The sequence below is a fragment of the Danio rerio genome, chromosome 5, assembly GCF_049306965.1.
Source record: "Danio rerio strain Tuebingen ecotype United States chromosome 5, GRCz12tu, whole genome shotgun sequence".
Taxonomy (NCBI): Eukaryota; Metazoa; Chordata; class Actinopteri; order Cypriniformes; family Danionidae; genus Danio; species Danio rerio.
Genome location: NC_133180.1, coordinates 26,551,163 through 26,573,484, shown reverse-complemented (window position 1 = coordinate 26,573,484; position 22,322 = coordinate 26,551,163). Strand labels below are relative to the sequence as shown.

Genomic DNA, 22,322 nt, shown 5'->3' with positions numbered 1-22,322 from the left:
AAAGACAAAGAACATAAATGTTAAAGTTTAAACTGACAGAAAAAAACAGGTGATCTTATTTTAAGTTAACATTAACTTAAACTATTTTTAGTTAAACCATTAGGTCTGCACAATTATTTGTTTTTAATCGAAATTGCGAACTGAAAAGGTGCAATCTTCAAATCATTTGAAGTTGCAATTATTTTGATTATGAGGGAGGCGAACCCGAGAAATAAAAATGATCCAACTAACGCTACATAAAAAGCATTAAACTGTTAGAGCAGAACCCATAAGCTTTTCTCTGCTATGGAGAAAATGAAAGCTCCATCTCTGCTCTGTTTCTCTCTCTCTCTTGACCTTTGACCTGCTTGTGTAACATTTCCTCTCCTCTCTCAGCTGTTACACTGTAAAAAATAATTCCGTAAATATTACGGTTAAAAAACGGTAGCTGTGGTTGCCAGTACTTTACCGTTAAAAATACGGTACAAATCGTAAAAGTAATTTTTCATTTTTACGGTAAATTACCGTATTTTATTAATTTATAAAGGTAAAATGTCTGTATTTTAAATGATCAACATTCACACATCTTTTGTTAAACAGTTAGACACGTTAGCACACCCACATGCAGGTGGTGATGAGGAAGTTACATAATGAGCCAATGCTCATCACAATCAACTTTGCCCACAAGCAGAAAAGAGTATCAGCATATAGAAGGTGCTCAGTGTCATTCACACAGCTACTAAACACCAGTATTGTAACACGCATAAAATTAAAGTTATGAAATAAACAATGTTTATGGGGATGGGGAAACAACTAAAAAGATCCATAATAATGTCAACCAAATGCATAAAAAGTTATGTGCCATGCAGGGAATTCTGGGAAAGTCAATTTACGGTTATTCGACGAATATATATTAAGGAAAAATATCGTTAACCAGGTTACGGATTTGTACTGTAGCATTTTTACAGTTTTTTACCGTTGAAATCACGGCCATTTTTTACAGTGTACAATGATTCTAGTGGATCCACACAAAAGAATGTTACTCTGTAGCTTGTGTTTTCTCCACCTCATCAATCATTAATCAGCTGTGATAACCAACTTTTATGAAATAATAATAAATCACAATTTTGACCAGATAAATCACAATTAGATTTTTTCTCCAAATGGTGCAGCCTTATATACCAATCAAAAACTACAACAGAAATCTCAATAACACTCAAATAACATTAGGTAAGTCTGCTGGGATGCTATGGAAAAAGTATTACTAAAGAGTGTTTAGTTAATAAACTGGCTAAATTAGAGTTATTGTACAAAGTATTAAGCAATTATTCTTTATTAAGATTAAATGATAGATTAAATGAATCCAATCAGTAAATGATTATTTTAAATGAATTCTAAAACAATCACTGCTGAATTAACAGTTTTATAAAGCACCAAGATCATTTTCCTTCAGTTGAGTCTCTATTTCAGGGTTTGTCACAGCGGAATGAACCACAAACTGTTTGAGCATATATTTAACGCAGTGGATGCCCTTCCAGCCGCAATCCAGAGTTGGAAAACACCACACACACACTAATTCACACACACACTCATACACTACAGACAATTTAGTTTTTTCAATTCACCTGCATAAATTAATTAATTCATTTTCTTTTCGACTTAGTCCCTTTATTAATCTGGGGTCGCCACAGCAGAATGAACCACCAACTTAACCAGTATATGTTTTACGCAGCAGATGCCCTTCCGGCTGAAACCCATCGCTGGGAAACATACATACATACTCATTCACACACATACACTATGGACAATTTAGTTTATTCAATTCACCTGTATAAATTCACCTGTCTAGATGCCAACTGGCCCAGCTGGGACTCGAATCAGCGACCATCTTGCTGTGAGGCGACAGTGCTAACCACTGTGCCACCGTGCCACCAGATTAAGATGTTTTGTTTGCATTTAGAGAAAAAGTAAAACATTCTGTTGCCAATATACTAATTAATTGCACCAAACTGGTTAATATGCGCTGCATTTCTGCAGCATTCAATTTTAAACAGCTACTAAATGTGCTGAACCAGTGCTGTGGCATGAGTCATTTGTGTTGTTCCCGTTCAAACAAGCATTCTATAATATGGGAATTAGACTCAATAGACATTGCGTCCTATTCGCACAACACAATACTATTAGTCTGTCATAATTAATGTTGCATTATTGCTGCCTGCAAAAAGCAAGCCGTGAAGCCAATTTCATTTAAAAGAGATCTTTGTATACATTTACCATTGATAATGGCAACAGTTATTTCCCAAACGAACGTCATAATTAAGCATATATCTGAGCGCGGCATTGAATGAAAGCATCTTATGAAAGCATGACAACTAATCAAATGCATAAACCAGCTGCTGCAGCAAAGTACTCTGCGTACATTCAACGATTCTTAATGATCCATATGAGCACAAAGTCTGCTTTTGTGTGAGTGTGTGTGCTTGTGATTTATTGCAATTTTAATAACTTTAATCTCAATGTGTTCCTTCAGCTGACTGACGTTTATTTGATGTCTTTATGCGAGTAAATGGACTGTATAGATATTATCTGATGAAGTGCGGTTGCGAAGGGATGGTTTTGTGCTCTCAGTGCAGTCAACTTTGAAACTTGCAACCCGCGCAGTGTTTTGACGTTGAGCCACACACTGATCTGGGCATTTCTGACAGGAGTCTATAGAGAAACACCTCTGTGGCTCAGCACAACAAAACCTTGAAGTAGTGACTGAGGATATAAGCACCCTTGAAAAGAACTTAAAATGCACCATTGAGTTTCGCAGTTTGGAGAGATCACATTACCGTTAGCATCTGTAATTACCCGCAAATGTACTCACGTGTGTTAATCTTTTGCAGAGAGATGTGCTTCTCCAGCTGCCTGCGCAGTTTGACTTCTGCTCCGTACTTTCCGGTGGTACCATTATCAGCCAAAATGAAGTGTGAGTGTAGGCTGTTGAGTACTGTTAGCTTGCTAAGAGGGTTAGACATCGTCTGGTATGGCCGGACCACCTGTAATTCATAAAGACTGAGGTCAAAACAGGTTGTTCAGTGATGTTTAGCTTTAAAAATGACAAAGAGGTAAAATTTACAAAAAGTGGTTTGGCAGACACATGATCAGATCTGATATACTGTATATATATATTTATATATATATTTATATAAAAAAGACAAAGAACATAAATGTTAAAGTTTAAACTGACAGAAAAAAACAGGTGATCTTATTTTAAGTTAACATTAACTTAAACTATTTTTAGTTAAACCATTAGGTCTGCACCTATATATATTTATATATATTTATATATATATATATATATATATATATATATATATATATATATATATATATATATATATATATATATATATATACAGCATATAAACACAAACATATTTGAACATATGAACATATCGTTTATATAATTCATTTACTTAGTGAAAAAGATTGCTACTCAATTAAGTAATGACTTAAAAACTGAATTTAGAAAACATACTGAAAACATTTTTGTATTTTGTTACTCTTTTGATGATTGGAAAGCGATCAAAAATCACGGGGTCCAAAATGCTGAGACCATTATTATTATTGCTGTTCATTTTAAAACTTGTTATAAAAAAATAAATAATAATAATCAGTATATTATTATAATTTACATACATTCATATTCATAAATACGTGTAAATATGCAATGTTTTTATTACAATATTTATTCATATATTATTTATACACCATGGCTGAAATTGCATACTTCCATAGTAAGTATATAGTATGCTAAATACAGTATGCTAGCCAAGTATGTCTGAATTCATAGAATTCAAAAAACAGTAAGTGAGAAGTATCCACATGATCTACTACTATTTCAGGCAAGATTCTAAAGTTAGCATCCATTGCATGCTACGCTATCCTATGATGCACCATGGGAAAATTCATGAATGAGCAGCTGATGAGGGTGGGTCACGTGATCATGACAAAATGGCGGATGTAGTACATATGTAGTAGAGCTCCATTCGTACTACTCACAATCATACTGTATGGAATGTACTTTTCTAACAGTCGAGTAGTACATTCAAATGCAGTACCTACTGGGTATTAGGCAATTTCAGACACAGCCTACTACTTAGGGCTTGATAGTATAAATTATTATCATGGAATAAATGATAGTGACATGTAAATAAGTGGGCAAGGCTAACTCGTGTCCAGTGTACGTGAGCCTGAGCAAGATGCTGCTTATGAGACTAAGAGAAGAACTGATTAGTAGTAGTAAGATTAGGTGAGCAATATGAGGTCAACTTTTATCTGTGAATTAACTGTTTTAAAATTCTGACTGTAAACTGTAAATGTGAGTACAGAATAACTCTGTTTACAACATCCCTAAGTGAGTTAAACAGTCACTTGTGTAGCGCTACACCCTCTACAGAATACAGCCTCCCCTAGGTCCTAATGCTCACCTGATAACACAAATATTTCACATGGGGGTGCTATTAACCTTAGACTAGGGAAATAAAAGTAGAATAAACAATAATAAGAGGTTATGTCATAAAATGATTAGTGTTCTTTGATATATTGATCAGAATATGTCTAAAAAATATAAACTTATTGAATGTGACTTAATCATACACAGCCTAATTCAGTATCTGCTAGGGCTGGGATGAGAGTGGTTCACAAAATTGACGGTCCGGTTCGTATTTCATTGCTTTGTCACGGTTTTCAGTTTGATTTGGTTCACTGTACATTGTAAAAAACACTTAAATACCATTTAGAAATACCATATACATCAGCATAAACTCCATAGCCTTATAATACCAATTACAGTATTTAAAAATATATATTTTCAAGGTCATGTATTCTTATCTCAGTCCTAAAATCTTTATTTAGTCTTCTGTGTACTTTCACTTCATGATCAGACTTAACCGACTGTTATTTATGGGTTTACTGACTTTATGTTAAGCATTCTGCCTATACAGTATGCTGCAACACAAGAACATGTTGAATTTTAAAAAAGCATTCGTAAGCAGAGAGAGAAACAAGTATGAGCTTGAGTATAGGGTTTCTGACACATCTTGTGCTGAAATCTTTACACTGATCAAACATGAAGCATGTTAGCAGCATTAACTGTGAAAGAGATGCTGTAAAAAAAAAAAAAAATCAACAATAAAATAAGTTAAATCATGATGAGACAGAATAGGTGAGCCATAACCATACAACAAACTTACGTCAAATGGTCAGAAATAACATGATACTGAATATAGTTCTGTGAAATACAATTACTCATACCATGAAACCATTTTGGTCATACTACCTACCCCTACTGCTACAAAAGAAAAAAATACTATCACCCATTTTACCTTACTGGCAGCATCATTGGAGTTGCATGAGCTACATTACATTCAATAAAATCTGATCAGTAAAATCTGATCATCATGTTGTTCAGCATGATTTGAAAATAACCCAAAGAATGTCATGTGCTTGTGTGGAATAAATGACATCTGACCATCTGTTAACAGAGTCAGATGATCAATAGCACAAATTTGCTTATTTGATTAGTGACCTAGAAATAGTACACACTGGTGTCTAATGCCAAAAACATTAGCTTTAAAACATTTACTGGGCCAGACCAGACAGAATGGTAGAAGTGAGGGTCTTGGAGAAGACAGAAGCAGTGAAGGGTGTATCGAAATCAGTGGTTATAAATAAAGAATGATTCTATCTGTGTCTCAGTTGTGCATCAGTCCCCAGAGAAACACAAACAATCTGAGGTGAAACTGAGAAGATATGTGTAGTGGCTCACACATAAATTATTTATAGCATTCTACATGATACACAATACATGCAGAGACAACATGAAAATCATCTCGTTGTAATGGAGATTCACCCTTGTGAATAAAGGGTCTAGTGAATATATCAATTAACGAAACACATTTTGTAAAATCTGCCATCACCTGAGCTGAACAAGTTGTTGCTGATCATATGGAAAGATATTAACCCATGTTCATTGTGAAAACGTACTTCTATATACATTTCTGGAGAGCACCAGATACATCCCAGGTGGCATTTTTTTTTGCAGTTTTTGTTTACAAGACTCCACCAGAAGCCGCTGTGAGATATCAAATTTATTTCGCAAGTGCTATTCGCGTTTGCTGTTCTCGCATAAATTTACCAGAGGTCACAGTGTTTGCTTTTTGAGATCTCAAATTTCTCTTGCAAGTACCATTCACACCTGCTGTTCTTGCATAAATCCACCGGAGGCCGCTGTTGACTGACCGAGTCACTGACTGACTGATCAACTAACCCATCGTTCTGCATCCCTAAACCTAACCAAATGTTTTCAAAAGCACAGATTGACCCGCCCACCCACTTCCCTTAAGACAACCGACAGTTTTAAAAAGCAATGCAGAAAAAAAGCCCTCGCCTGACTTTTACCACGTTTTCAGATTTTACCACATTCTCACCCTGTTATTTGCTTGTTTATTTTATTTTTTGGATTCTGTTTTTGTCTTACCCGCTTTCTGGAACCATTCTTTGCCAGACTCAAACCCTGTTGTCGTGGTCAACTCCTTTCTGCATCTAAAGTCCACCAACGTACATGGCAAGCTAACTAGACAAACTGGTAACAGCAGGAAAGCCGTCCATATGGAGGTAAGCGGTCAGCTGGTAAGCGCAAAAAGGAGCGTAGCATTCATTTTAAAGACTAAATGGAGCCATACATACATCTGGCTACATTATTCAAGACCTCCAGAAATGTATATAGGACTACGTTTTCAAAATGAACCTATTTTAAAAAATATACTAAACAAAAAGGGCGTAATTTTAAAAGTTTTCATCCATTCACATATTTTAAAAAAATAATTATGCCCAGATGGAAACAGGAAAACAGGGTAAAAAATTGTATATGTACACGTATGCCAATATACATATACCTATGCCCCAGACTAAGCAACAGGATACACTATTATCACAGAGGAATGCAGTAAGCATGAAGTCATTCTTCTTTAGCAATCTAAGTACCGACATAAAATATCTGATACTATATCTGATCTGGTCATCTAGTTGATTAGCATTGGCAGGTTAGGGTTAATAATAGTGCTAGTAAAATTAGCAGTACCTGAAGCACAAACACAGCTTTGCCATTTGCTATTGTTTTCTTTTACCAGTTCTTACATACTGTAAGCAGGTTCTTTCTTCTTCTTCAGGTCACATGGTTCTGTGATGTTATCATTTTCAAGAAGTGGAGATTGCCTCTCTACACGGCTATGTAAAGGGTGGCATTTTAAGACTTCGTAACCATTATCCAAAAAGTTTGTTTCAGTACAACAATAATACTGAAATTAATAGACCTAAATCCGCTGCCATGAGGATGAATCCTCAGGAATCTAAGAATGTGCCAGTGAAGTATCCCCTCAAAAATACTTCACACATCATTTATTGTACCATGCTGTAAATGCAATTTTTTAGGGCCATAAGCAAAAACACATCTCTTTAAATGCAAATGAGTTACTGCTTTTTGTCTCAGATAGTCTGGCAACAATAAACTAAAAATCTAGATTTTTTTAAAAGTATTGTCAGTCTAATTTTCTGATTTATGGTTTTCTGAGTGCACAGACAATGTGTACAGAAGCCAGCTCTCAGACAACACAGTGTCTGTTTCTTTTCTCATCACATCAACTGTTACACACACAGATTTTCAAACACTCAAATTCACATTGGACATGGTGACAACACACTACTAACTCAAATCAACCAGGTCTCTTTTTTATTTACTAATTATTATTTACTGTGATGTGTGCATCCCCCCGAAAAAATAAACAAATAAATAAATAAAAAAAACTTTGAAAGAGTTGAAAACAATGCTTACTGGCATAGAGCATAACTCCCTTTGGAGTTATAATTTGTTACCTTGTAGACATTTGTTGTACTTAAAAAGCAACATTACACTCTAAAGGAAATAGCGAGAGTAAAAAGCATAATACGTTCTCTTTTAACGTAGCTGTACTCTAGTTACTTACATCTTTGCCCACCAGGTCTTCCTGGTTCTCCACAATCCCCCAGGGGGCAATGCCGATAGTGCAGATCTTCCCTCTTGATTTGGAAGCATGATCTTTCAGAGCATCACCAACATGTCTGATGACTCCTGCAGAAGGCAGATTGGAGTATAATGAAAGATAACAGATTCGCAACGAGAGAGATGCATCAAAGATATTGAGTGAGCACACAGTAAGAAAGACACTGAGATAGCACACATGATCTTTAGAGCCATTTATCCGCATGTTGTTTAGGAATTTAGATAGTATACACTCTAAAAAATGTGTTGCTTTAACTCAATGTTGGATCAAATATGGATAAACCAAACTATTGGGGTAAAAAGGGTCATTTAAATTAATATTTGATAAGATTTCCTTATTTGTATTCTGAGCAATGTTACACTCTAAAACAATACTGGGCTGTTTTAACTGTTGGATTAAAAAGTCTACTTTAAATTTAAATGCAAAATTATTTGATTAGATTGCCTGAATTAGATTCTGAGCAAAGCTACAGTCTACAAAATACAGGGTTATTTTAACCCAATGCTGGGTTTGTCCATCTTTGACTCAGAATTTGTTAGCGTAACACTGCTCAGAATCTTAATAGGGTATTCTAATCAGATGTTTTATTAAAGGGAACAATATATTATTCCTCTTGTACACACCAGTATTAACTCCTCCAGTGAAGATCCAGGCTCCGGTAGTCATTGCAGCCTTTATAAGACCTTTGCCGAAGACTTGCTTTAGTTTGGGCTGCAACTCAAAGTTTTGAAGTCCTCCGTGAACAGAGATGAGCAGCTTGGGAAGCTCCAGTTGCCACTCCTTTGTCATCAGATGCAGCAGTAAATCTGGTTTTGTGTCGTAAGACACTCGTACATACTGACAAAACATACAAATGAAATAAAAAATATTCAGTAGTTTGAATGAGTTGATAAAATTAAATAAATTTTAAACAAATATTTTATATTAACTATGTGTGCATTTATCTGATCAAAAATTCAGTAAAAACAGTAATAATATAACTTCATACTACAGTTTTCAATGCTGTTTCATATTTTGATACATTTAAAATTGTAATTTATTCCTCTGACTCAAAGTAGAATATTTAACATTGATTACTCCAGGCTTCAGTGTCACACAATCCTTCAGAAATCATTTTAATACAGTGACTAGACCAGTGTATGACATGACCAGTGTTGCTGCTTGATAATTTTTCCAGGATTTGACTAAGTCAAACTATAACAGATAATACAGCCAGCCCACAGTTGTTATTTATTACTATGATTCAAATACTTGATCAAATTTAAATATGAACAGTTCACACAAACATGAAAATTTCCTCATCATTTACTCGCCCTCAAGTAGTTCTAAACTTTTATGAATTTCTTTCTTCTGTTAAACACAAAACAAGATATTCTGAAGGATGCTGGGAAAGCCTTTGACTTCCATAGTCAACAAAAAATACCATGCAAGTAAATGGCTGTTTTTTCCTCAAATTTTCTTCAATATACTGTATCTTTATTTGTGTTCAACAGAAGAAAGAAACTTGAGCAGATTTGGAACAAGTGGAGGATGAATAATTGTGTAACAATCTCTTTAAAGCTCATTCTTTGTCTGTTACGATCACTTCTTTTCTAAAGGGATACACATATTTTCTTTGGATGAGCCTTCAGAATGTAGGAACTTGCTGTCCCTGTTAAACAACTTGATGTTCGTGATGCCACATGTACAGTATAATCTTACAGCTGCATTCACTTCATGCCGTTATTACCATAATTTGGAGATGACAGCATATGATGTTCTACTCTGAGCTGTTCATGAAAGACATTTTGCAACACTTTGAATGCCTGAACAAAATGGCTAAATAATTCTGTAATCTGTGACAGTCAGGTGGTGCAGCCATCACATAGCAGAAGCTTTCAGAAAATTCCCTGTTTACCACTTGCAATTAGACGTTTTACTGAAACGTGAATGCTTTTTACTTGTTCGAATCTCATAATTATGCTAATTCCAAAATTATGTGAACACACCTTACTATCCAAATTTCTGGTACGTACTGTGATTATCAATATTCAATGTATTCCCTTTAAATAAAAATAGGTCATACCCTACATTTTGTTGCGTTGAATATCCTCTAAAATAATGCACATCACTTTATGACAGTAAAATAGATTACATTTCAAACTTGAAAGCTTGACATTAATAAATGCCTTTCTGAAAGGTTCATGAATATTTGATCAGAGTACGTAATATTTTGTAGAGCTATTATCACTGTGAGTGTCAAAGCTTTATTAATAAGAGACTGAGTGCATCTACCATTGCTTTATTAGAGTGTCCTCCTCCCTGGAACTCGATGGTCCCAAAAGCATCGGTGGGACTGAGCTGGGTGTGCTTGCTGATGGACCACTTCTCTGACAAGCTGTCATTCTTTGGCACGCGTTCTGACTTCTCATTCTGATTGGATGAGATGCTGGGGGGCAGGCCAACATGTTGACCAATTAGACGGCCACAACAGCACCTGTGACAGAAGACACAATCAGTGAGTAATTAACGGATTAGTTTAATTCCAAGTGAAATTTCTGTCATCATTTATAAATGCCGTTCTCAACCCAGTCTTTTGATCATCTTTGGAATACATTTTTAATCAAATCTGAGACATTTCAGCAATTAATGTTAATACATGTGTGTGAATGAAAGCCTAAATTAGATCTGTTCATATTATAAATTGAATGTTTGTTCAAAAGACTTTGATTACACTACTTGATTCATATAGATCTATTTTTTGACCTTTTAATGTTTTGAAGTGTCAGAGTTTGGAGTGACTAGACTCTCAATTGAGGTATAAAAATGTCAGATTTTATAAAAAAAATATAGCAATTTCAACTCAGAAGATGAACAAAAGTATCATAGGTTTGGAAAAAGACGTGGGAGAGTAAATGATGACAAGTCTCATTTTGGGGTGAACAATCCCTCAATCAATTCAAAAGTCAAAACTGCAAGCTTCTAAATGCTATTAATCTTTTTTTCGGAGGCTTTAAGATTTATATTTCAGTGCAAAATTAATTACAGTAAAGCTAACATATCCTTAATGTCACTTTAAGTTATTGAATGAAGATCTAGGGCTCTATTTTAACGATAGCGAAAACACATTAAGGGCATGTCCGAATTCACTTTTGCTAAAAATACGCTCTGCGCTCCAGCACATGGCCTAACAGGGTTGTGCTTATTCTCTTAACAAGTTATGGGTGTGTTTTGAGCATAACGTGCATTAAACCAATCAGAGTCTCATCTCCCATTCCCTTTAAAAAGTCAGTTGCGCCGCACCATGGTGCATTTGTTATATATAAATGGCAGACAGTGGAAAAACTGAATGCCTCACAAGAAAGAAAACAGTTAAACAAACCATCTCCAGAGCAGGACTCCTCTCATCAGCCTCTTTACTTCACTTTTACTCTTTACTTTATTCCTTTACTTTCATGGATAAGAAACTGATGTTGTATGCACTCCACTGTAGACATCCAGTAGCCAACATAATTAATTTAGTTGGTTAAGTGCAAAGTTTTGTTTCAAAGCTATTTCTAAATTCAGTTCTAATTTCCAGCAAATGAGTAAATGAACAAATAATAATAATGAAGTGTGGTCAAAAAACTTAATTATATCCAAACACACATCCTATACTTATGCCCCATATGCCCCAAAACCTGACAGATGGACAAATCTAAACTTGTTTTTATGAACACAAATATAAATATGCATATCATAAATAAAACTACTAATAATAACATTATACAAAAGCAAACTGTCATGAATAAACTAAAAAAAGCCCTTCGAGAAGAAGAAGGCATGGAGGTGGTTTTTATCATGATTTTTATTCAAGTTTTTTTTGTCTATTTTTATCAAGATATTTTTATTGGATTAGATATTTTTACATTTTTATCAAAAATTTGTGAATTGCTGAACATTCTGTGTGTATCAATGTCTAAGTGTTTGGACCTGCATCGGCGCACAACTAACGTGCTCTGCACTGCACTTTAGACCAGGTTTTAGTTAGTCAATGGTGCGGTCTATTTCAGTTCCTCAAAATAGCAATGCGTCAACAATGCGTCTTAACACATCTCCTTTCTAGACCAGCATGTGCATGAGTCCACAAAGTGGCGTGAATGGATTTGCTATTTAAACAACGTGGTGCGTAACATGAAAATTAGGGTTGCACTGGTCTGAAAACAGCAACAAATCACGCTAAACATGGCTTGCAGCTTTATGCACCGGGTGTATGATAGGACCCTAAAGCAGGTCACAAACCAGAAGCACCACTCGGCAACGTTTTTCAGTCATTAAACAATTCTTATTATCGTCCAATCTAAAATAAACAAATTTTACCTTCATAAAATACTTCTGACAATAAATGTAATTACTGTATAAAATTGACCCATATAATGACAGATATCATATCCTGGCTTTAGTATTGCGATATTATGGGTGTGTGATATGATGATTTTTGATCATAGATGATTATAATGTCTCCACAATCTGATTTTGATGGAATATCAAAGTATTGTGCTCCTTGTACCCACTGCAATAGCTACTGGACAAAAATTGACATCAACTATTAACTCAGTGTAAGAGTTACACTCTCTGCAGTTTTTTATATTGACAAAAGTACATTAGTTTCATTTGTTTTAAATTTTTGTTTTTAATTGATGTTTTCTTTTACCTTGTAAGGTTTTGTTTTTAAAAGAAGTGAATTAGTTTGGCTGTACTGCTCAGATGACTTTCAGAATAATAAAACCAACATCAGAAAGAACTGGGATAAAACCATGAATCATGTTTTCTTCTGGAAAAAATCGTGTTATAATATTTGCAATTTCATCTACCCCTATGTGATACATATCACATAGTGACATTGCTAGTGATGCACAGCCCTAACATTTACTTCCTGCAGTTTTGTTATTGTATGTATACAGAAAATGTCAGTAGACGTTGTACTCACCTATGGTGGTCTTTGGTGCTTACAATAATGTGCACACATTCTCTCTTGCTGAACGCTCTTTCTATCCATGATTTCTGTGCCTGGGGAGAAACACAACGGGTATAAGTAACAAAAATCATTAAAGGGAGAAATGTCTGCTTTCTGCATCTGCACTGCTTCATCAAGGCTGTATAAATAACTTTGAATAGTGTGAGAATGTTTCAAACAAACGCCAATGTCACACGTATGCAATGCTTCATTACTTCACAACTGTTTCAAAACATTTTGATATTTTAAAAGGTCTCACTGACAAATCACTGAACAGGGGTATAGTATAAGTGTAGTGTTTACCTGGTTTATAGAGTTTAATAAATAGTTTTGTTGAGAGTTTTCATTTATTCATTTTCTTTTAGCCCTAGTCTCTTTGTTAATCTGGGGTCGCCACAGCAGAATGAACCGCCAACTTATCCAGCATATGTTTTTACTCAGAAGTTGCCCTTCCAACTGCAACTCCTTTCTTGGAAACATCCATACACACTCATTCACACTCACACTACGGACTATTTAGCCTACCCAATAATGACCATAATGACCATAATGCTCATATTATTTCTAAAAAGTACTCTATGAAGTACTCATGTTCTCATGTACTCAAGTTTCTTCTTCTTTGAACAAAAAAAGATATGGACTGCAGTTAACCAGACAGTCTGTACAGTATGTTGTCTTAATTTGAGAGTCAAGATGTACTATCAACAGTTTTGTTAACAACATTAAAAATAATTAAGTTACTAATGGAAAATCTTCAGTTTTCAGGCAAACTACGAGGAAGTTATTTTGAGCATTTTAAAAGTTTAAGATGTAAAAACTTTGCTAAAATAAACACCTTATAACTATAGCACACTGACTGTTTCTAAATGTTGCATAATTCATTCTAACATTGTAATTTTTTTTTTAAATTACACAACACAAAAAAGTTATACATACACTATCAGTCAAAAGTTTGGGGTCAGGTTTTTTTCATGCTTTTTTTTTTTTAGAAACAATCCGTTCATCAAAGTGGCATTTATTAAATGTAAAAAAACAGTTCAAATGTTAAATATTTATTAAAATGCTAAATGACTGCTTTCTTACTGTATGTAGTTTCAAATGAAATTAATAATCCGGTCATTATTGCTTTTAATTACTATTACAAATTATAATAATAATAAATATTAGAGTGATTTTTGAAGGACCCTGTGACTCTGAAGACTAAAGTAATAAAGCTGAAAATTCAGCATTAAAATGACTGGAATAAATGATCAAATTAAACGATAAACTACTTTTGAACAATTATTTTTTTAGTGCAAAACATTTCACAATTTTACTATTTGTACTGTATTTTAAAGAAATAAATGCAGCTTTGGTGAGCAGGATAAGCTTATTTAAACATTAAAAAATCCTACTGAGCCCAAACCTTTGACCGGTAGTATATTTCTACCTTGAAAGGCCATAACGGTCAAATTGACCTCTACTTTTTCTCATGCCTAAGAATATGTCAACTTTCTACTTAAAAAACAAAACTTTCACAAAACAAAAACATAACTTTACTTCAGACACGTCTTTCAAACAATATTTTTACAGTGGTGAAAAAACATTGCTCACCTGCTTGCTGTACAAACTAAGGTACACATCTACATAGTTTGTCTAGTAACTCGTACACAATTATAGACTATGTTACAAAAGTATTGTATTTTTTAAAAAATTATTTTAAATTTTTGTATTATTTATTAGCAACACACACTTTATCAGGGGTCACAAGAGTGGAATGGACTGATAACTAACTGCTAACTGAATTAATTGATTGCAATTATTGCTTTCTCAGCATTTGTCATATGTATTGACAATATTGTGAGTTTAACAAGCATGTTAATAAAAGGAATCAGAAAAAAGATTCGGAAATGTTCATTTCCTGCTGGTAATAAAGAGTATTAAAGGTCAAGCATTTATTAAATGAACATTCTGTCTTTTTGCATGAGTGATTTGCTATAATTCAACACAACAGCAGCACCATCTGTGAACGCACCTCAAAAACAGCAAGTGGTTACACAGACACTTACCCCACAACTAGACTTCCTACAGTTCCCCATGACTCTTATAAAAAGCTCGCCTGAGGGAGAGAGGCTTCAGCTTTTACAGGGAAACCCTCATGTGATGATTCAGTGAATCCAGAGCGCATCACTGACCACCCACATTCACACATCGTTACGCCAACATGAGCATGGATAATGTCGATCTGACTGAACTCAATGGATTCTGACAGAACTGCTGTGAGAACCGCTCCATGCTGTGGTGTTGGTCAAAAGCGATGCATTAACCTTTTCTCTTTGAGGTCTGAGAGACCCTAAGGCCACTTAAATTGCTTTGAAAACATGCTTAAGATTTAAATTAGATTTACACCTCACAACCTTAAGTAATCTTTGAGAACTAATTAGAAACAAATCTGATTACATGTTTGTGCTTTCATAAGTTTCAGAGATATTATTTATAGAGTACAAACAAATGTTAGAGCATCAAAAAATATTAACAATAGTAGTAACGATAATTCTAATGTTACGTATTTTATTTCAACTAGATTTTCATTTGGTTTGCCTGGTACTAAAATGCAATAACTGTAAAGTGTAATCTAGTCTAATATGCAAAATTATCATGATTATTTTTTTTACACTTTCATATCTTTGGAGCCTTTCAAACCAAGCTACAATCAAAAGAACATGAAGCCAGATGTGCTAAAATTAGCTTTCAAGGAAAGAGAAGTAAAATAGTTTGTCAGGTAACACAAATTACACAACCAACTGGGATCCCAAGGTGTGATATCTTTGTAATTCTGCTCAAGTGTGTTATTGACATAATCACTTTAGTCTTTAATGTGATAAAGCACCAGGTACGCTGTTTCAGAGTCCACGGGAGATATCAGAAAATGCAGAACACATTCAAAGCAATGACTAGTTGAAGAGATGTCATAAACTTCACATACTCTTTTTTTCTCTCTCTCTCTCTCTCTCATCAAGCTTGTGAGTGTTGACATGATTTGCAGGAATCTCCAGTCGCAGCAGAGAGCTGCCAAAAGCTTGTGGTGTAATTAAGATTTGTCCTCAGGATTTGCCCCCTGAGAAGCAAAGAGCAGATTTGCTCCTTGTTGGAAATATCTCCGCATCTATAGGGGATCTGTGCCAACAGGTAATGTTATGGATGCTGGAACATTTGGCCTGGCAGACAACAAAAGGCAAAAAGAAAAAAAAAAATCGAATAAATAAAAAAATAAACGATTTTGATCAGGCAGCATTATCTAACTGCCTTTCAAAAAGGCATGGGCCAGTGTAAGATTCTGACGGTATGATAAACTTGCATAAAAATATAATGGTTTTACAGTATTCTAATTACTGCTCTAAAATATACTCATGTTAAATGTCTGGGTAGAAATTAAAACTTAAACATTTTTGAGCATGTTTCCCCCTTTGAACATTTTTGAATATATTTGGTTAAAAAATTCAAGTGACTTCAGCTGTCTTCATTAGTTTCAAAAACACAGATTTCTTTACAATTTAAAATGGCATGTTTGAATATCTTTTATGCTGAAGATACTGTTGTTCTAAAAGAAAAAAAAACATAAATAAAAAGATCTTACATATACCATAGGGGCGGTAAAGCAGAACATTTTGGCGGCTTAAAAACCTTGACTTCCAAACTGCATTACAACTTGAAAATGGTTATCGTCCCATGCTTACCTTCAAACCAATGAAGGCCAGTTCTAGGATGTGATACAAAAAGTACAAAATAAAAAGTGCACCCGAAAACCCTGTTCAGGTGTTAATCATGTTAAAAATCATTAATAAGTGAAACATGTAAAATGTTTTATTTTTAAGTAAATGTTTTTTTTTTTATTTTTTAACATGAAAATGTTCTTAAACCGTATGTATTACACTTTTTCCATTTTATCTTTTAGTTAATCAAAGCGACTTACAAATAAAGGGTTACAGGGCACAATCCAACGGGGCTCAGTTGACAGAAATACAAACAACTTGAGAAAATGAAGAAAACCACAAGCCATCTAACAATTCAGATTTTTTTCCACCTATTCAAGTAACACTCAGAACATCACCTTTATTTCTAGCAACACACAGTTAGTCACTTGGATATTTAGTCTTTCTTGCAATTTTGACTTTATATCTTGTAATTTAGCTTTTTGCTTTCTGTAGTCTCAGTTTACATCTTGTAACTCTGACTTTTATTCTCAGACATGCAACCATAGAGTTATTTCTCAATTACATATAAAGTGTGTAGGTTTTAATTTAAAGATCCTGGCTTTATTTCTGAGACTTGTTAGATTTTCCGATGGAAAAAAATAAACCTTAATCGTAAGATAAAAAGGGAAAAATATCGAGCAAATACAAGCTGAAAAAAATAAAATGCAAAAAATTAAGTTTTGCTTAGGAATAAATTTCTGTGTACACTTTCAGAAATAAAGGTACGTGAGCTCTCACTGGGGTGGTACCTTTTCAAATGGAACCCATTTGTACTTAAAGGGTCCATATTGGTACCTCAAAAGTATATATTAGTACCTAAAAAATCTAAGAGGAACACTTTTGTACTTTTAAGGTACTAATATGAACATTAATAGGTATTAATACAGAATTTGTAGGTACAAATTTGTACATTTTCAAAAAAAGCTTGCGTACCTTTATTTCTAAGAGTGTAATATGAAGATATTGGTATCTAAAAATAATATTGAATATTGCTTGGTTGGGACTTATGAGGCACTATCGTCCAGCCCTAATTATAATATAATAGTATATATTATATATTATACTTTTATAATACTTTTATAATAGTATGCATATAATATATGTTTGACAAGCCCCGCCTTCTCACGAATGCATACAAGAAGAAAGTGTAAAGGGCACATATCACAACATTCAGTCCCGTAATTTATTTGATATTATCAAAAAATATAGACAGCAGCCTCTAGTGGATTAGTCATCACAAGCTGCAAACGATACATCACCAGCAACATATTTTGCTGGAGAGCGGTATCTGCCGATAATCACATTTTATGACTCGATCAGTAATATGAAGATATTGGTATCTAAAAATAATATTGAATATTGCTTGGTTGGTACTTATGAGGCTGCACATTAATAGATTTGCTCTTCCATGATTGGACTTTCAGTAGTAAAAATTATACCACACTGAACTAAACTAAACTGAATTTCAACTCTAAAAACCGGACTGACACAGTTTCACTCTACTAGAATTTCTATGTTAAGCTGCTTTGACACAATCTACATTATAAAATCACTATAGAAATAAACATGAATTGAATTGAATTTATATTTCACAACAAAGCCAAGCTTACAGAAGTGAAGCAGTCCAAAGTTGGTGATAATTCCAACAAAATCTGACAAATTGATTGACTTTATGATTAAAAATTATGATTAAAAATAGGCACAATATTGCACCTAATGTTTCAGAAAAAATAGCTATTACTTCAAACTGTTTTAATCAATTGTGTTATCATTTTATTTTAATATTATATTTATAATAGGTTGAATTACTATATTGTAAAATTAAATCAATGGAAATTACCTTCTCTTTACGCCATCTTCATCAATAAATCCAGCATTCAGATTCCCATACTTATTGTCAATCCCACAACATTCACAGCCACAGCTTCTTCCCTGTTGAAAAGCCCAGGGAGCTCACAGACCAAACATGCATGCTGAACTTGAATATGTTGTGTTGAGACTTTGGGTTTAATCCCCTTCCAAAAAAAAAAAGTTGGGACGCCCCCCTCCAATTCTGCTCCGCTAACCCAATTTGACACCGCTAGAACAACAAAAACCTCCCAACAGTGTCATCCAAATGGGAACATCCATGTTTCTATTTCTCACATTCCTCCAAACAATGTGACACATGCGAACACTCTTTACTTGAAAAGGTTGTCTTGAAAAATCAAAAGTGCAGTTGTGGCCGCTGTGTGTCTTGTTCACTGCAGGGCTTGTCACAATCAACTCACACTTCTGCGCGTCAGCAAAATCCTCATACAACACTAACAACGAATAACACGGGGGAGGATCAAAGTGTCGCTTGGTCCAGCGAAGATGAACAATAGCCGTCTCCTTGTTTTTTTTGACATATGGTAATTATAACAGCCCTGCCGAACTTACGCAACACCCCCACCGTATTTACTAAAATAACGCGCAGACAAACACAGCAGCAGAGCACTGATACACCACCTGTCACCTGAGTGAAAAGATGTCAGTCTGAGCTGAGACAGATGGAATACACTGAGCTGTCCGTCAGCTTTCTCCTCGCGCTTGAGGAGCTCAGAGACTGACGGGACAAAAGTCCATTGTGAAGGTGAGACCTCAAGTTATCCACTATATATTATTGGAGCTAATTTTAGCATAGCACACATACAATGCTAATTTCTTCTAGAGTGGATAGAGGAAGGCTGAAAATATGTGAAGCTTAGAAAGCATTGTTTTTGATATTGATATTCATAAAGTCCTGCAGCAAAATATTTTCTTTAAAATCTCAGATTGTGTCATTTGTATATTACCATTTAGTTTATTGCTTGATACAGAACACCAGGATAATAATACTAATTTAATTACGTCTGAATAATACGTAGTTTGAGCATTTATATCGCAATGTGTGTATCCCCAATAGTCACATCGCAGGACTAGTAAAAGATAAAATATATTATTAAATATTATTTTTAAAATATTTATATAATGATGATCATGTTATTACACATTTGATGGTTCAATTTTTCTACTTGAATACTGTTAGACTCCACAGAAAACCATAAAACATTTTTTGCTTGCAATTTTTTATAATTTATGCAGATGCATTGCATATAAAAAGACTTGATCATCCCAGTTGATCCAAAAGATTGAAATCTTTCCAAAAAGAGCTATTAAAATCATCATTATATTCATATTGCAAGATATATAACAGTAAAACTAAATATTGAATATCGGCATTTCCACTATCATCCAGCCCTAATTATAATATAATAGTATATATTATATATTATACTTTTATAATATAATAATATATAATAGTATGCATATAATACATGTTTGACAAGCCCCGCCTTCTCACGAATGCATACAAGAAGGAAGTGTAAAGGGCACATATCACAACATTCAGTTCAGTAATTTATTTGATATTATCAAAAAATATAGACAGCAGCCTCTAGTGGATTAGTCATCACAAGCTGCAAACGATACATCACCAGCAACATATTTTGCTGGAGAGCGGAATCTGCCGATAATCACATTTTATGACTCGATCAGTACTCGCTTAACTGGCCGATCGCATGAATCGATCGTAGTGTTAGTTTATGGGTTTACAAGCAGAGGAAGATGCATTTTAACCTCTTAAGTATCAAAAATGCACTCCAAACATGTTGAACTACTCTTCCATCATTTGCAATGTTTCCAAATTACATTGTTTGTCATTTTACCAATTTTTTTTATCAGTTTAATCTATTATCTTCTGTAAAGCTTCTTCTGACCATGACGTGTCCACACTAAATGGTTATAAGAGACGTGTTTAAGGGATAATATGCCACATCTTGCATTTATTCTTTTAGGAAAGGAGAAAGCTCCACTTAAGAATCATACTTAGAGAGAAAATGTGCTTTATGCAGTGTTAAAGGTGTGTAAACCTTCAAGCATCAGAATTGGTAATCGGTATTGGGCGATCACCATGATAAGTAATCAATACTCAGTATCGGCTCCAAAAATCTGATCAGAGCATCCCAATATTTTACATTTTGCTAAAATATTCCTGGGCACACACTCCTAATTTTTACTTTAAATTTTTTACAATATTATACTTAATAGCACAATAGGCATATTTACAGGAAACAAAAAACATTGAAACTTCAAAACTGAATACGAAAAGAGAAATATAAAAAGTACTGACTAATTCACACTAATAATAACATCTGCAACAGTCACTCAATGATCCTAAAATAATACATAAATAAATAGTATGAATATGAATTTGGATTGTGGGAGAAACTGGAGCAAATCCACGCAAACATGGGAAGAACGTGCAAACTCCACACAGAAACGCCAACTGGTCCTGCCCCTGGACTCGAACCAGCAAACTTCTTGCTGTGAGGCAACATTGCTAACCACTGAGCCACCATGCCACCTTAAAAATGATATGATACATTAAAATATTAAACACATTTAAGTATCAGCTTAAATTTTGATACTGCTTTAAATGAAAATGTGAAGGCAAAATCAATGTTTTGAAAGGACCAAAGAGCAACATTTTACACTACATTTGGCAATGAACCAATGAAGGAATGACTTATAATTTCATCAGTATAATAAGCGTTCTCTTTTCAGTTCTCTTTTAAGTCACTCTATTGCTCCAGTATTTTGAATAAGTGTCAGTGGCACCTTCAGTCTCGGCCCCTGCTCTCTGGCCCGGCCCCTGCTGATGTGTTAGGATCTTAATAAAGGCACTCCACTGAGAGTTCATTTAATGTAGATTAGAGCTTCATTTCCCCACTGTTTAGCCTAATTAAAGCCTCTGCAGATTAGTTAAAGACTGTTTATACAGGGCCATTTCACGATAGAGTACTGGCATCATCTATAAATCACAGAAGAGCTCTCCATATGCGAGCGAAGGAGAGATCAGTGCTCCTGGACAGGGAATAGAGAGAGCGACTCAGGTTAAACACTGTAAGATTAATAATTTAATTTGAGGATAATTGCCATCAGCGCTCATTGCCGCGCTATATTTCCAGGTAATGTTCAATTTGCCTGTGATCCCGGGAAGCGGCAAAAATAAACGGCACACGGGCAAGATAAGCATCAAAGATTAACTAATATGTTACATAATCGGCACTGTACATGAAATATGAAAATCTGTGCACCGCTGCTATTCTGAAGTTTTGTGTAGGTAGGGTTTTGATTTGGTAGGTATAAGCCTATTTTGATCTTTTAAAAAGTAATATTGTGAAAGCATTGTCATGAAAATATTTCTAATAAATATTAGCATGAAAATATTTCATGAAAAAATGTTTAATTTTGATATATTTAATGTTTTATTTATTAATGTGATGGCAGAGGTGCTGATCCTTCTGAATACATTTTATTATTATTAGCTTATTTGTTGATCAATGAATGTTTTGTGTTACTAATGAGACATCAACATTGCTTCAGATTTTTGGGGAAGATTATGCAAACTGTTTTAAAGATTTTTTTCATGAATAGAAAATTCTATGAACAGCATTTATATACTATGCATTATACATGTCTTTG

At 34.3% G+C, this 22,322-nt stretch overlaps 1 protein-coding gene across 19 annotated transcripts in view; it reads right to left on the bottom strand.

Moving 5' to 3' along the window:
* The window catches only part of trpm3 (transient receptor potential cation channel, subfamily M, member 3), a 226,463-nt gene that overhangs the window by 91,599 nt on the left and 112,542 nt on the right, over window positions 1-22,322 (bottom strand). For 18 of the 19 annotated variants that reach the window (XM_073952174.1, XM_073952175.1, XM_068221439.2 and 15 more), the window contains 5 exons: window positions 13,015-13,094; window positions 10,341-10,542; window positions 8,690-8,903; window positions 8,010-8,134; window positions 2,849-3,020 (listed from right to left, as the gene is read on the bottom strand). In XM_073952174.1, the coding sequence (XP_073808275.1) occupies window positions 2,849-3,020; window positions 8,010-8,134; window positions 8,690-8,903; window positions 10,341-10,542; window positions 13,015-13,094 (793 nt within the window). Of the gene's footprint in view, window positions 1-2,848; window positions 3,021-8,009; window positions 8,135-8,689; window positions 8,904-10,340; window positions 10,543-13,014; window positions 13,095-18,615; window positions 18,757-22,322 lie in introns of those variants that run through there. The other variant, XM_073952176.1, reaches the window with a different exon arrangement.